This window comes from Formica exsecta, unplaced genomic scaffold, assembly GCF_003651465.1.
Source record: "Formica exsecta isolate Colony F162 unplaced genomic scaffold, ASM365146v1 scaffold56, whole genome shotgun sequence".
Lineage (NCBI taxonomy): Eukaryota > Metazoa > Arthropoda > Insecta > Hymenoptera > Formicidae > Formica > Formica exsecta.
Window position 1 is genome coordinate 85121 of NW_021852847.1, and position 16948 is coordinate 102068.

Below are 16948 nucleotides of genomic sequence, written 5' to 3' on the forward strand. Positions count from 1 at the left end.
TCCACTATAAAAAAACTAGACACATAGGTTTGCGTTGAACCTCGCTTTGTGTGGAAAGTAAAAAAATCCAAAAAGTTTCGTCTCTGGAAATGTAAAGAAACACTTTTTCCACGTCTGATCTACGTAAATACAAGGTAAACAACTTTTATTTTTCTTTATTTTATAATAGAAAAATCATTAAAATTGTGAAATCATAACTTTAAATATTTCAGAAACTATAAGAGACCGCCGGTTAAGTTATAAGGAAAAGTTACTCAGGGTTATGTCCTTGACAACATATGTCAAGGTCAAAGTCATCGATGAGGTGTAACCTAATATGCATATTTACCAAAAATGTTTGGACTTTTTACAATTAAAGCTTTTCCACGTACCTGTTTGGTCGATATTAATGACATAATCCTCGTCGAAATTAGGTATCAAACGCAAAGTTTGTGCGTGAAAGATCTCTGCAGAGGCCAAGGTTTCGTCAATCGTCACTACCTCTTTTTGAGAAACGAATTTGGTGACTTTTCGTTGACGAATTCCGTGCCTTTTTTTAAATTTCGTCACCCATCGATCAGAAGCTTTGAATTTAAAATCTGGATATTGTTCTGCAGCAGCCAAAGCCCACTGCTGTAAATTTCTGGTCGTGACTTGTTGATAACTTTGCCTAGTTTCAACGAAACGGTCGTATGTCCAGGAATCGATGACAGAATATTTATCGAAAGTTTTCGACCCTTTTCGACTGCTTCTTTCCACCGCGATAAATACTCAATTTTTTTTAAGCGACGACATCCTTTCTTTTGCAAAGTTTGCAAACTCCACGTAGGATGTGCTTTGGCTATGTTAATGACTTCTATTTTATAGTCAAAAGAAATATACTCCGCCGTCTATCTTTTTTTTTTGTTCTGGTTCATACTCGTCCGATAAATCATCTTCTTCGACTTCTTTAAAACTCATTTCTTCATACTCTTCATCATTATGAATTACTTCCTATTCAATCACAAGCTTTTTCTCGCCCAACATTTCTAGTGTATTTTCATAAAGTTCTTTTCCTATCAGCATAGCTTCGTGAGAAATTGTTGCTGAAGATTCCGATGCAATTAAATTATTTTCTGCAAGCAATCCTTCGTAATATACCACTGCATCCTTCAATCGCAATTTCGACATTTCGCTGTGCATTGAATCTTCAGGAATTTTCTCTTCAACCTTCGAAGGGCCAGGAATTTCTTCACTAGTCAACATTTTTCACCGAAATACGTTTTTTTCCTTTATATCACGACACTACGGAATACGTCCGATCACAGCAATGTTCAAAAATGAACTGCCGAAGACGCTCCCGACTTGTTTCGACCTGTTTCGACCCCTTGGCTGGGATATATATCTTTTGTCTACGGGACCAGCTGCACATGGCCAGGTAAAAACCGTTACCTCGAAACGAATATCTCTTACCTACACTTTCTTGTACACACACACCCTGTTCACTGTGTATATCTTTTGTATTAGGTATATCCTTTATATTGAAAAATCGTATAAATATTTACAAATAAAAATATGTCAGAAAAGTAATGTAAAAATTTGTAAAAATTTTGTGGATGAATAAAAAGAAAGTTAAAAAGAGTGTTTAAAGACAAATGTTAAAAATTTCTATTTTTTCAATAAAATAACTTGTAAATGAATAAATTTTTATTTAGAAGTAAAAAAATATTTATTGGATGATTATTCGGACGAAAAAAAAAGAAAAAAAAATCAAGTTATAAGGATCGAACCTGCGACTACGGGCATGCGAGTCGGACACGCTACCGCCTTAGCCAGACGGCCGCTTGACAGGTGAGAAAACTTTCTTATATATAAGCTACTTGGAAAACTTTAAGACGCTTTTTCTCGGAATTGGCTGGATAGTGCGCCCTATGACTGTAATATATTTACACCCTAAGGGTACACTACCATCACAAGAAGGCTGATCCCAAACTGAATTTCCCAACCCGTGCCTTCCCCTTGTAAAAGGATCATGTATTAAAGCTTTCTCGGTAATCGATAAATAATCTGGTTTGTTTAATTATGTAGATGTAAATGGAAGAGTATTGTTATTGTTATTTAATGAATCGCTTTCTGGTATTAATTCTCCGTTTTCTTCGATGTCTGAAAGATATAAATGGAATTCATCGTTTTCTTCTTCTTCTTCGCTATCGGATTTCTCTAATAATTCAGCAATTAATTGTGCATCTTCAGGGTTATCTGGGTCTAAAAGTTTCTTGTTTTTTAGGACTTTACAATTCTATATTATTACCCAAATGTTAACTTTAAATATCTCAGAAACTATAAGAGACCGCCGGTTAAGTTATAAGGAAAAGTTACTCAGGGTCATGTCCTTGACAACATATGTCAAGGTTAAAGTCATCGGTGAGGTGTAACCTAATATGCATATTTACCTAAAGTTTTATTATCATGTCCAATACTTTAAAGTGATATATCTCGAAAACTATTGGTCGGAAATTTTTTTTACTGTTTTTGCCGTGTTCCTCGTCAAAAATGTCTTCAGAAACGAGCTTTCAAATAGGGGGCCGTAATTATCGTAATCACCCCCAATATTTATTGGTTATACATAATATGTGCAATAATATTTGAACAATAAGGAGAAAAGAATAATAATTGAACAATAAGGAGAAAAGATTGATAATTCAATAATCAATCGATATAAAAGTATATCAATTTGTAGGATGTATCACTAATTTTGATATAAAACTAATAATAAAAAATAATAATGTTTAAACAGTATATATTTTTGAGTTTTGGTTAAAATAATAAGATTATAAAAATTACTCGTGGAAACGATTTTAGCAATGCATCCTACTGCAGGCAAAGAGATAAAGCCTCGATTTGTTTAACAATTTATCTACGCCATTCTATGCTCTTGAGGCGACTATACATGCGTAAAGTTTGGAAAGATTCCGCATTAAGAAGCATAAAAAAAGTTCTTCTTTATAAAAGTAGATATATAGGTAGATAAAGTAAATAATTCTTATATATATATCATATGGCATTTTTTACTTATTGTAGAATGAAAGCATTCTAAGTAAAAAATGTCATATGAACGTAGATCCTATTCTCAATACTTACATAATCACAGAAGTTGTAATATTTTGCTACTATGACAGTAAAATCAGATGCTTGGTAAGAAGCGATCTTTGAGAAATCAAAGCAAAACAAAAGAATACGAGGTATGCTATTATTTCCTATCAAGCATGTAAAAGCATGTCTCACTGGAAATGTTTCGAAACAAACAAAAAAGTTACTTGCTCTATTGAACGGGACTTTGTGTAGTAAGTTGCTTGCTTAGGCCCGTTCTACAATAAATTGTATGTGGTTAGTCGTAAGCAAATTGACTAACGACAGTCGATTATTCCGAGAATATTCGACTGTGATTGATCAATTTGCTTACGACTAACGACATATGACTTATTGTAGAATGGGCCTTAGTAAGTGAATAAAAATCTGTACGGCTTACTCTGTGCTGTGAGTAGTGAAAGTATTTCGCACCTTGTGAAGCATTTGGCGAGTTGGCTCTTAAGGAAGCCATCGAGGGTTGCCTTGATGGGATCCGTACGCTCGCCCTTGAACCACGTCTCTCCTGAGCGTGTAAAAGTTTATTCTCTCTCAATAGCGAAACGTTCATCAATCGTGCGTTAGGTGTATTAAAGATGGTGCGATTTTCTCGCCAGCGAGCTCTGAAATTTTATATCGCACTAGATGAGAATAGATTCAAATTTAGTTTTTTGCAACTGCTTTTTCGCTTGTTATCAATAGCTAAATCAATAGCTAAAACAATAGCTTGTGCGACAAAATATTTCTTGCAATATACATAGAGTACAAGTATATGCGCAAAAGATGTGCAAAATTTTTCCAATTACATCTTCACAATTGATGTTATCTTTTAAGATTTATAAATGTTTTGTAAAAATAAAAGCATGAGATATACAGAGTGTCCCGAATTTAAATGTCAAAACTTTGGGTGCGTGTGGGGAATCGATAATTTAAGAAAAAAAGTCTTTTAGAAATTTGCTCGTTTTTGCTTTGTTTTGGTTGTTAAAATCACAAAACAAGGAAACAAAAAAATATTCAATAAAAAAATAAAACTATTTGGTTTAAATAAAATAAAACTATTAGGTTAAAATTATTAGGTTTATCGAAAAGTACCATGAAATAAAAGTTGTTAAAAGCATTAAATAAAGATTAATTAATGTACAAATGGCAATTTAGAGCCAGCGCTGGTTTCGGAGTGCATACTTTATTAAATAAAGAATTAAATAAAGAAAATGAATTAAAATTCTCCTAAAGTAAAATTCGAGGACTGTAAATAAATACGCGACAATGCGAAATCATTGTATCCTGTTTACTTTAGTTTATATTTACATTCTATTAAGGAAGTGACAACATGAATAAATAAGTGTAAATAAATAAGTAAAGTGAAATTAAAACGTTCTCATTTTTTCGTTTCAGTTTACTTATTTATTCATATTGTTACTTCCTTAATGATAACAGGAATGTACATAAACTAAAGTAAACAGGATACAATAATCTTGCGTTGTCGTGTATTTATTTACAATCCTCTAATTTTACTTTAGGAAGATTTTAATTCATTCTCTTTTCTTAATTCCATGCTCTACAACTATTATCTCATGGTACTTTTCGATAAACTTAATAATTTTAATGTTGTTTTAATTTTTTTAATAAAAATTTTTTTGTTTTTTTTTATTGTGATTTTCTTCAAAACAAAATAAAAATGAGCAAATCTTTAAAGGATTTTTTTTGTTGGTTTATCGATTTCTCACACGCTCCCAAAGATTCGACATTTAATTTTCTTGTATATTTATTTAAAGTTTCAAAAAAAGTTTTTTTAATAGAATTATAGGAGCGCATTTTTTATCATATATAATCATAATATAACATTATATATAGGGTATAAAAAAATTAGATCGACAAACTTTGAAGGGAAATAAAAGACTCAAAAATAATCATTTTTGTTAATGATATTTCTCTCTGCGAGATTTCGTTTTGTTCTTATATCATTATTATTCAAACTCTCAATAGAGCAAAGATCTTTAGTGTCTTGACAAGTTGCATGTGATTCGTTTATCATTATGGAATATTAATTAATAATTAATATTAAGGTAAATATTAGGTTACACCTCACCGATGACTTTGACCTTGACATATGTTGTCAAGGACATAACCCTGAGTAACTTTTCCTTATAACTTAACTGGCAGTCTCTTATAGTTTTTGAGATATTTCTCAGGGTCATGTCCTTGACAACATATGTCAAGGTCAAAGTCATCGGTAAGATGTAACCTAATATGCACATTTACCATTAATAATAATAAATTATTATTAATAATAATTATTATTAAGGGGTTATGCCTAGTCAGAAATTTTCAAATTTTCGATTTTTGAGCTTTCACATTTTCTTGAAATACATTATGTTAAAAATATTCCCTGATAGTTTCAAGTTAATCCGCTGAAATTTGTTGGAGATATACAACTTGAAGTACACGTTCATTGAAGTGCTCCGCGCAGTAGCGGGATTCTCTAACGTCTTAGCGACGATTATCGTTGTCGAGCGTATTGTTAGCGAGCGATAGCCTATGATAGTTGCGCTTTTTATCAGGATTGTCCTTGCCATTGGCTGTCGCTAGTTAACGATATCGAAAACTATCGATAGCAAGTTACTGAATCCCACTACAGGTATAGCGCGAAGCGCTTTAATGAACGTAGCAGCAACTGCATTAGGGTAGAGTCCCATATAATCAGAGAAGCGACAATGGCGTTCCGCTTGCTGATTGGCTAACCGCCATGGGCCCGTTCCACTTAATGACCGCAACGCTCACGGTATCATTTCATCTTTGTTGTTCACCGAAAGTTAAACAAAAACAGACCATAACGAAAATACTTTTAGTGCATCTGCGAAAAAATTGAAGATGCAAACAGAGATTATTGTGCGGCAAGACAATAATATAGAATATAGAATTTTGAATTTCATCACCGTATTTGCTGCAATTTCGAATTTTGTTAAATGCAAACGGTGCGATGGAAATATTAAATTTCGAACCACAAGCGCGTGCGGCCTCGGGTTTAAAATCGCATTATTATGTGATTAATGCATGCTTCAATATATTCCTTTGTGCTCTTTCATTGGACATTCATATAAAATAAATAGTTTTATATTTGCAATAAGGGTACTAGACTTAGGATTGAAAGGTGCTGAAAAATTTTGCGGCTTAATGGACATGCCGCAGTTTTTTTATCACAGCACGTACAATATGATTTTACAACAAATATACAATTGTATTAAAATCTTTGTTAAAATTTTTTTCAAAAATGCCATGAAAGAAGAAATAGCACAGACTTGTAAAGCACGAAACGTGGATAAAACAACTGATTTAACTGTGTTTGGAGACGGGAAGTGGAAAAAGCGCGGATTTACTTCTTTATTCGGCGCGTCTTCTATTATCGGATATTACATTTGCAAAGTGATTAACATTTTTGTAAAAAGTTCACATTGTAAAATGTGTGGATTTTGGAGCAAAAAAGAAGGTACTATAGAATACAAAGAATGGCTAGAGACACATCAAAAAGAATATTCTGCAAATTACAAAGGGTCATCGGGTAAAATGGAGATGGACGCAATCATAGAAATATTTCAACGTTCAGAGAAAAATTACATTAATTATAGATTAAAACATACACGGGTATTATAAATGCTGCTCCTTATGGTGATACTCGCATTACTAAAAAAGAATGTATTGAACACGTTCAAAAAAGCATAGGGAATCGACTGCGCGAGTGCAAAAAAAAGGGCTCGGTGGCAAAGGCAAGCTAACAGGAAAAATGATCGATAAATTAACCGTGTATTATGGCCTAGCGATACGACGACATTGTGACTCAGTGGAAAACATGAAAAACGCGATATGGACTACATATGATCATTACAGCTCCACAGATAAGCGTCCGCGTCATAACAAATGCCCGACTGGCAAAGAGTCATGGTGTGCTTGGCAACGCGCTTCGGCGAATGTAGAGCTCGTCTCATTTAAACACGATTATAAGCCTTTACCTACAAATGTTTTGACTGCAATAAAGCCGATTTATAAAGATCTCAGTAAAGATAATTTACTAGAAAGATGTGTTGGCGGTTTCACTCAAAATAACAATGAAAGTTACAACCAACTTATTTGGAAAACCAGCCCGAAAATAATCCCAAGTGACTCAATTACTGTCGAATTAGCCGCATACATCGTTGCCTGCGTTTTTAATGAAGGCTTAGGAGCATTACTGAAAATGCTATAATGTATCGGAGTAAGCTGCAGTCCAAACTTCCATAAATATGCGGAGAACGAAGACGCTGCCCGCATAAATATTGCTGACCGTCGCGCACAAAAGAGTACTCGGGAGGGAAGAATGCGTCGTCAGCAAAAGCAAATTAATGTTTTGAACGCAGCAACTGCTGCAGCAGAAGGCCTACTGTATGCGCCTGGAATAGATGATTCTGTGTAAGCTAAAAAATAAATTTTTTATTTGTGAACTGAACTTGAAACTTTAAACGCGTTTTTTTCAAGATAACATTTTCAAAGTCGGTGACCAAAATATCTCGAAAACCGTTGCATCAATCTATTTCAACTTTTGCAAGCTTTTTTTAAACATAAAAATCTATTCTTTGAACGAAGGATTTTTTTCTAATGCGTAGTTTTATTTTACGAAAAATGAGCGTTCTTTTTTACAAAAATTAATAATTTCACTTTAAGCGGCCGCCATTTTGTCGCAGATTAATTTTTTGTAACAGGGAACGGTTAAAGACTAAATAAACTAATATATTAACTAAATTTTTTCGAATTTTTGATTGCAAATAACCCAATTCCAAACAGCAATGGTCACCGCAAAACGCTTTTGGAATAAAGGCTTCTCGGACATCGGCTATAACTTTGTTATAAATTAATACTTTTGCATCAAAATTTTACTGTAACTTGTCAAACGTAACCTTTTTGAATATAGACTCTTTTGTAAAAAAACATGCATACGCTTTTTCAAAAAAAATTCCTAAAAGTTCATCTTTTTTGACCTTCTGACTAAGCATAATCCCTTAATTATTATTATTTTATTATTATTGATAATATTAGTTAATTATTATTAATAATTTTTAAGCATTTAAAAAAGAGTGCGTAAAAAGAGTGAATAACTTATGTATTTGTTCCATTTTTTGGTTCAAGATTAAAATACAATAATTTTCCACTTATACATGGTGCGGCGCCAAAATCCGGACAAAATTCAATTTGAATTTCCCGCCGTTCTGTACCACTTGTAGAGATCGCGATTGGCGTCCAAATAGCTTGACGCATGTACTAAACAGTCATAACCTTGAAACAGTCGCAACGTTGAAACCAAGTGCGGAGTATAACGAAGAGCCGCGATTATCGAAAGTGTTCGCGCTGGGCGCTCACAAAAGATGTTTATTTGCGTGTTCTGACAAATGTAGTGAAGCCGTGGATGGAAACTGTGTCGTCTGGAAAGCCGTATGTTTTCCAGCAGGACGGTGCGCCCGCCCACACAAGTCATTTGGTTCAAAATTGGTTGTCCGACAACGTCGACATGTTTTGGTCCAAAGAATTCTGGCCTCCCAACAGCCCAGATTTAAATCCTTTGGACTTCTATGTATGGAGCGTGGTTGAAAGGGTCACCAACAAGACCAGACATCCAAACGTCGCATCATTGAGAGCCGATATTGAAGCGACATTCGCCGATATGGACCGTGACGCATTAAAACGGGCCTGCGAACGCTTCAGACCGAGAATGGAGGCAGTCATTCAAGCAGGGGGAGGATATATTGAGTAAATGTGTTCTTTATGATCTTACAAACAATTCAGTAAAAAAAAATTTGTGTACTTTTCCGTTTTTGCAATAAAAATTATGTTTGAAAATAATCTTTCATTTGTCCGGATTTTGGCGCCGCACCCTGTATGTTTGTTTATTGTTTAAGTCACAAACTTATATTGGTAAATATAGCGAATAGGGGACCCAGCCCCAATGACCTTGACCTTGACATATGTTATCAAGGACATAATTGTGAGTAACTTTTTCTTCTAATTTAATCGTCGCTCGTTGCTTATTAAAAAGTTATTAACAAACAAAAATTTGTAAAAATCAAGATTTATACATAGTCTGACAATGAAAAACTGGATATTTAAGTTAATTTACAGAAATAGTCTTACGTATACTACACATATAAACTGAAATAAACACGTTTTTACATATATAGAGTGTTCAAAAATAAAACATAAGTATGTTGAATTAATTATTTATTGGATATAATCTGCGCATTATTTAAAAAAAAACATCAATACGCTTATCAAAAGTATAAAGTCTTTTAAATAAAAATTCAGCAATATAATTTTGATAATGATATTCTCGAGTACCGAAACGTGGAAGATTAGTACGCCGGGGAAAGAAGAATAGGTAAAACTTAAAAGTTTGAAATATACCAAAGTACATGCACGGACAGTAATATTTAAAAAAATGTTTTTGTCGCTGTAATCTTTCGATTATAACTCATAAACCAGACATTTCCGGACATATATGTATATGATATTTTTTTCTTATGTGTGGAGAACTCATCTCCAAAGTTTATACAAGTATTTCTAAATCATCATGTATACACTGTCGAACAATTAAGTTTCGAGACTCGCTTCGCATTTCCAAACGTTTGATCCGTTTGTGCTGCCATTTTAGGAGTTATTCACAACTCAATACTCAACACATGATGCAAGTTTTTAATTATTTGGTTTAATAGTTAATGAAATACAGTCACACGAAGTGTTACAAAATTTTGTTTAAAAATCGGTATAATGGAAGGAACGCTTGATAATGCGCCAACATTAAATTCTGCGTTAAGTTAAAGAAGTTGCCAACAGAAAGATTACAAATAATTTAACAAGCCTACGGAGAGTCAACTATATGCATAAAGGCCATGGCACACAAAAAAACTTAAGCAGTAAGACTTAAGACTTAAGAATTTCATCCATACGGAATTTCCAGCGTTGCTTACGTTTCAACATGGCTGCCTTACTGTTTGATCGTGATTGGTCAATTCACTTACGTCTTAAGTCTTACTGCTTAAGTTTTTTTATATGCCATGGCCTTTAGAGTAACGTTTCGAAGATACAGATCCATCCATAATAAAAAAATTCGTGTAACGTCTGAAGTATGTTTTTGAGTCGCATTAATCGAATCTATTGTTGCCATTTTACGTGTCTGATTGGCGGTCGATGATGCGTCGATGAGAGGTGTGAAAGTTTTATCGAGTTTAGTTCGGTGTTTGACAGTTTGGTGTGACAGTTCGGTGACAGTTCGGTGACACTTTGTACATCGTGAGCGGGGTTAGTAAATATTCGTAGTATAAATATATTTAAAGAATATTTAAAAATGCGTGTCTGATTGATGGTCGATGATGTGAATCGAATGCGGTCGAACGAATGTTATCGGGTTAGTTCGACAGTTTGGTGACAGTTCGGTGACATTTCATGAGTGATTAGTATTAAATGTCATAATATATTGATATTTATTTGTGAATATATTAAATTAAGTTAATATAGAGAGAAAAGAAAGAGGAAGAAGAAAAGACGAATAAAAGAGAGAGAGAGAGAGAGAGAGGAAGAGAGAGAAGGAAGAGAAAGAAAGAAGTTTTATTTAAGATTAAAGAAGAGGAACAATAAACAAAAGACATGGAAAAAGAGTTAGACAAAAGGAAAAAAGGAGAAGGAATATAATATCAGGTAATAATATTGTTGCGAAATACGTAAAATGAGAACAGGATATTAAGAGAGTTTGGAGAGTAAACTGACGATATTCGTTTATAAAAATACTTTATTGCACACACTTCTGTACTCTAGGGTAGTACGCCGGAAAAGAGAACGAGAGAAAAGCACGCGCTTCTATACCGCTTACATGGAAACGCACATCCGGCATAAGCGCGATAAACTTATATTTCAACACTCCCGCCGTTTGAGTGCTTCTTGGGATATATTAATCCTAAGTTTGAACACAAGGTTTTGAAATGTACTGGCGGTAATGCTTTGGTAAAGATGTCTGCTAACTGCAGTTCGGTAGATACATACTCTGCGCATAATTCACCATCTTCAACTTTTTCACGCATATAATGATATCGGACGTCTATGTGCTTAGTACGTCTATGAAATTCCGGATTCTTTATTAATTTTATAGCACTCTAATTGTCAATGTTTATTATAGTTGGATTTTTGCATGGACATCCGATATCACTCAACAAATTTCTTAACCATACAGCTTCTTTTGCAGCCTCTGCTGCTGCTACGTATTCGGATTCGGTTGTGCTCTGAGCGATCGATTTTTGCCTCTTAGAGGACCAAGTTACTATACCATTCGCGAGACTAAACATATATCCAGTTGTTGACCTCCAAGTTTCTACGTCGTTTGCATAGTCTGCGTCTGAATAACCGATAAGCTCTAACTTACTCCCGCCGCTTCTGTATTCTATACCTAGATCGGATGTGTCTATTAAATATATAAATATTCTTTTCACAGCCAGCCAGTGACAATTATTATGTTTGCTTAAATGTCTACTCACAACATTAACCGCGTATGCGATATCAGGTCGCGATACGACTGACAGGAACATAAGGGAGCCAACTGCCTCTCGATAAGGCACTTTTGACAAACCGTTTTCGCTTAATTCTACCGGACTTAGAATCGTATTTGGATCTGCAGGTACACTATTAGCTTTGGCATCGTTCATCTTAAATTTCTTAATAATACTTTTAACATACGCTTATTGATGCAGAAACATCGTTTTATTTACACGGCCTCTTTTTATTTGAAGCCCGACAAAGATTTTCGGATCGCTTACGGTAATATTAAACGACTTCTCAAACAGTTCAATTACTGAGTTAAAAGCCTCGCGTGACTCTGCAGCAATAAGCCCGTCATCTACGAAGAGCGCCAGGTACACTTCACTTCCGCTAACACTACCGTGAAAAATGCACTTGTCAGCTTGGGATTCTTTTAAATTAAACTGTTTTAGGTAATCAGTAAATTTTTGGTTCCAACACCTGGGCGCTTGCTTTAAACCATAAAGCGACTTCACTAACTTGCACATCACTCCTTTCTTCTTTTCTTCACCGATGAAAAGGTCCTCGGGAATTTCCATGTATATTTCTTCTTTCAGCTCACCGTAGAGAAATGCCGTTTTAACGTCGAATTGCACGAGTTCTAAATCTTTCTCTGTGACTGTGGCCAGTAGAACTCGCAGAGAGTCGTATCTAACGACTGGGGCAAACGTTTCTGCATAATCCACTCCTTGTTGCTGTTTAAAGCCTCTGGCACACAATCGTGCCTTATATCGACAAATATTTCCAGATGTGTCTCGTAGAACTTTAAAAACCCATTTTGAATCTATAAGTTTTCTGTCTTCAGTTTTTGGTACAATGTTCCAGGTTTTATTTACCTCGTGAGCTTCCATCTCTTTAATTGCTGTTATCCACTCTTCTCTGTCTGGACCGTTAACGGCTTCTTGATATGTGACTGGAACATTGCACTCAGCAATACAAGCATATCTGGCAGGTGTTCGAATTGTGCTTCGATCCCTGAGGTTTCTCTGTTCAACTGCTGGCTGCGGATTGCCACCAGCTCCTGCTTTTTCCTGGATTGAATCGTCTGGTACTTCTTCTGCAACTGGTTCATTTGCAAGAACTTCTTCGTATTCTTCTTGAGGGAAAGTTATTTTGTCCACAGGAGTCTCTCCTGTCGACAGTTCTTCTCCTTGAGTTTTTTCATTGAAAACGACGTCTCTTGATACTGAAACACTCCTTGTCTTTGGATCATAAAGCCGGTAATTTGCCGAATCTCCTTGGTACCCTACTAACAGTACCTTTTTTGCTTTTGGATCAAATTTCTGTCTGAACTGCTTATTGATGTGTAAGTAGGTTTCGTACCCAAAGATCCTGAGGTGAGACAAGCTTGGCTTCTTTCCAACCCAGATTTCGTACGGCGTTGCATTTGAGTTTCTGCTAGACGTCGTTCTATTTAGCACGTATATTGCCGCGTTGACTGCCTCTGCCCACAACGACAATGGAAGATTCTTTGCGTGAATCATTGTTCTTGCGCTTTCCACTATTGTTCTATTGTCACGTTCCGATCTCGCGTTCTGTTCGGGAGTGTACGGCGCGGTGTTCTCCATACGAATTCCTCGAGATGCCAAATATTGCTTCATGTCACTATTGCAGTATTCCCGACCATTGTCCGACCGTAGCACTTTCATGGGACGTCCAAACTTGTTTTCTACCATCCTCTCGTATTCTTTGAAACATTCTAACACGTCTGACTTGTGTTTCAAAAAATAGACATGGCGGAAATTTGACATGTCGTCCTTGAAAGTTATAAAAAATCTTTTTCCTTTTAGCGATTCAGTTGAGAATGGTCCACACACATCGGTGTGTATAAATTCACCGGGTTGTGTAACTTTGACATCTTCGTATTTCTTGAACGGAAGTCGATGTGATTTACCGATTTGACAGGCTTCGTAAAAAAATCGTTGACATCCGTTAGTTTTACTCCCTGGACGACACCTTTTTCGGTCATTTCACGCAACGTACGCTTGTTCACATGTCCAAGACGTTTATGCCACACTCTTAGATTTGTCGTGGATATGTTGGCTTCTTCTTTGACCCGAGCAGTCTTCACTTCGAAGAACATTCGGTAAATTCTGTTCTATTGCATTGTACCAAGAGCAAACAATTTGCCATCGCGTTCAATCGAGACACTTTTCTCTTCAAAACACATTTGAAAACCTTTAGATGCACACACGCCGACCGAAAAAAGGTTTTTCTAAATTTTAGGAACATATAGTACGTCCTCGATACGCGATTCGCTCCATACGCCGTTTACGAACTTGTTTATTATGATTGTACCGACACCTTGCGTTTCGCAAATACCGTCATCGCCGAAAACAATGTCGCCACTACACACGCGAAATTCACTAAACCAGTCCCGTCGGTTGGTCATATGCTGGGAAGCCCCGCTGTCGGTGAACCAGACATCACGTACATCTCGATTCAGGAGTTTCTTTATTTCTTCAATAGGTGGGCAGCGCGCTTTGATTTTTCTTCCCGCTCCGTTGATCGAGACTTGGCGAGGATGTTGCAACAAAGGCACAACGTGATGTTGGAGACTTCACGTGACTCGTTTCCAGTCATTTCTGATTTTTGATTTTGCTTCTTCTTGCGGCATTCACGAGCAAAATGACCTTTCTTCTTACAGTAATAGCATTCGATCTCTTTCTTGTCAATTTTAGATCTTTCGCCATTTTTATTACTAGATGTTGACTTCCGGTTCGCGCCAAGACTCATGGCGGTAAACGCACTCGTGGCATCGTCATCTGCAGCTAGCCGATTTTCTTCTTTCATAAGTCTTTCTTGCAGGTTTTCTAGTGTCTGGTTAACAGGATTCACGCTGTCCCAAGCAGTTTGGAAAGCATTGTACTTCGACGGCAAGCTTGCCAATATCTTTGCCATCACGACCACATCCGACACGACTTCGCCAATGTCCGTTAATTGTCTTGCCATATTCTGTATTCTGGCCACGTGCTGCACTATCGAATCACTCGCGGCCATTTTGTAGGCATGAAATTTTTGCGTTAACATTAATTTGTTTGTGGCCGATTTTTGTTCATGTATATTGTTGAGTTTGTCTCACATCTCTTTCGCTTTCATGCACATCAGCAGACAGTCTAACTGACTATACTCGATCGAAGATGATATAAGAAACATGGCTTTTGCGTTTTCCTTGATCCACATTTTTGCTAGGGCTGTCGTGTCGTCTTCCGGCATCACTCGCGCACCCGACACGATATCGTGAATACCATGCGCGATGAATATCGAGTTCATCTGGAATTTCCAGGCTTGAAAGTTTGTACCGTCGAATTTGGTGATGTGTCTTGCAGACATCTCGTCCGACATTTTTCACCGTCTCGGTTTGTTACACACACAAAAAATAATTTTTCGCAACACGACTCTCACAACAAACTCTCCTTTTTAAACAATTTTCGCGATTAGGGTGACTGGGCCCATAACCTGTTGCGAAATACGTAAAATGAGAACAGGATATTAAGAGAGTTTGGAGAGTAAACTGACGATATTCGTTTATAAAAATACATTATTGCACACACTTCTGTACTCTAGGGTAGTACACCGGAAAAGAGAACGAGAGAAAAGCACGCGCTTCTATATATACTCTCTAGATGCTTTTTCGAGAGAGAGAGAGAGAGAGAAAGAGAAAGAAAGAAGTTTTATTTAAAATTAAAGAAGAGGAAGAATCAGCAAAAGATATGGAGAAAGAGATAGACAGAAGAAAAAAACGAGAAAGGAGAAAGAAATATAATATCAGGTAATAATATAAATAAATATATATTGTTGAATTAAATATAATGTTTAATAATATTTATGATATTAGGCAGTTATATTGGTTTATTCTGTGACGTATATGATTTTGTGTATATATCATAAAAAATGTTTAATGGAAAAAGAATAAAAGTGTATTGGTAATGGATATGGAAGGCGCGCGCGTAGCGCGCGCTGCGTGCTAGTCCCTATATAAAAAAGGCATGTAAAGTCGATACTCGCATATATCGAAGTTTATTGTTGTTGCTTTTCCGCGATGCTGATTGGCTATCTCGCTTGTGCGCTGCGACTTGCTTTATTCGTGTTATTTGCAACTGTCAAATCATGAGAATTTTGACAGTTTGACAATTTGTGACAGAAAAAGTTAAAGTTAGGAAAGAAAAGTTAAATAAATTGGAAAATGTCCATAAATAAAAGCGCGCGCACAGCGCGCATTTGTGTTGTTCTAGTGACATAAAAAAACGGGAATCAAATTTTGAAAGGGCTTGCTTCAGAGGACTAGGTTTGTTGAATCATTTGTAACGTTTCTGTTGGAGACTTCACTAAGTTAACGCAGAATTTAATGTTGGCGCGTTGTCAAGTGTTCTTTCCATTACACTGATACTTAAACAAAATTTTGTAATACAACTTTGCGTGACCATATCTCATTAACTATTGAATCAAATAATTTAAAACTTGCACCACGTGTTGTGTATTGAATTGTGAATAACCCCTAAAGTGGCAGCACAAACGGATCAAACGTTCGGAAATGCGAAGCGAGTCTCGAAGATTATAACACTATAGAACACTCAAATGTTTATAATTGCAATGTAAACATGTTTTTAAGTTTTGACATCCGCCATATTGAGTCCACCATTTTGAATTTGACAATTTTGACATTGGATTCATATTCAGCGATCTAAAAAACTCTTAAGTTTAAATATAATTGAAAGCTATTTGGTAAATCGTCAATGACCTAAGTCACAGCTAACTTCTGCAAGAGAGAGAGTGAGAGAGGGAGATGGGAAAGAGAAAGAGAAAGAGAGTCCGGAGGAAAAAAGAAGGAGGAAGAATATGATATTAGGTAATAATATTTATGATATTAGGCAGTTATATTGGTTTATTCTGTGACGTATATGATTTTGTGTATATATCATAAAAAATGTTTAATGGAAAAAGAATAAAAGTGTATTGGTAATGGATATGGAAGGCGCGCGCGTAGCGCGCGCTGCGTGCTAGTCCCTATATAAAAAAGGCATGTAAAGTCGATACTCGCATATATCGAAGTTTATTGTTGTTGCTTTTCCGCGATGCTGATTGGCTATCTCGCTTGTGCGCTGCGACTTGCTTTATTCGTGTTATTTGCAACTGTCAAATCATGAGAATTTTGACAGTTTGACAATTTGTGACAGAAAAAGTTAAAGTTAGGAAAGAAAAGTTAAATAAATTGGAAAATGTCCATAAATAAAAGCGCGCGCACAGCGCGCATTTGTGTTGTTCTAGTGACATAAAA

The 16948-nt window shown here is 35.8% G+C and overlaps 1 protein-coding gene across 2 annotated transcripts in view; it reads right to left on the reverse strand.

The window, feature by feature from the left end:
- LOC115242063 overlaps window positions 1–16948 on the reverse strand; it is a 74244-nt gene that overhangs the window by 18166 nt on the left and 39130 nt on the right. Inside the window, exon 5 of one of the 2 annotated variants that reach the window (XM_029818094.1) lies at window positions 3488–3707. In XM_029818094.1, coding sequence (XP_029673954.1) covers window positions 3488–3707 — 220 coding nt within the window. The remainder of the gene's footprint in view (window positions 1–3487; window positions 3708–16948) is intronic. The other variant, XM_029818095.1, reaches the window with a different exon arrangement.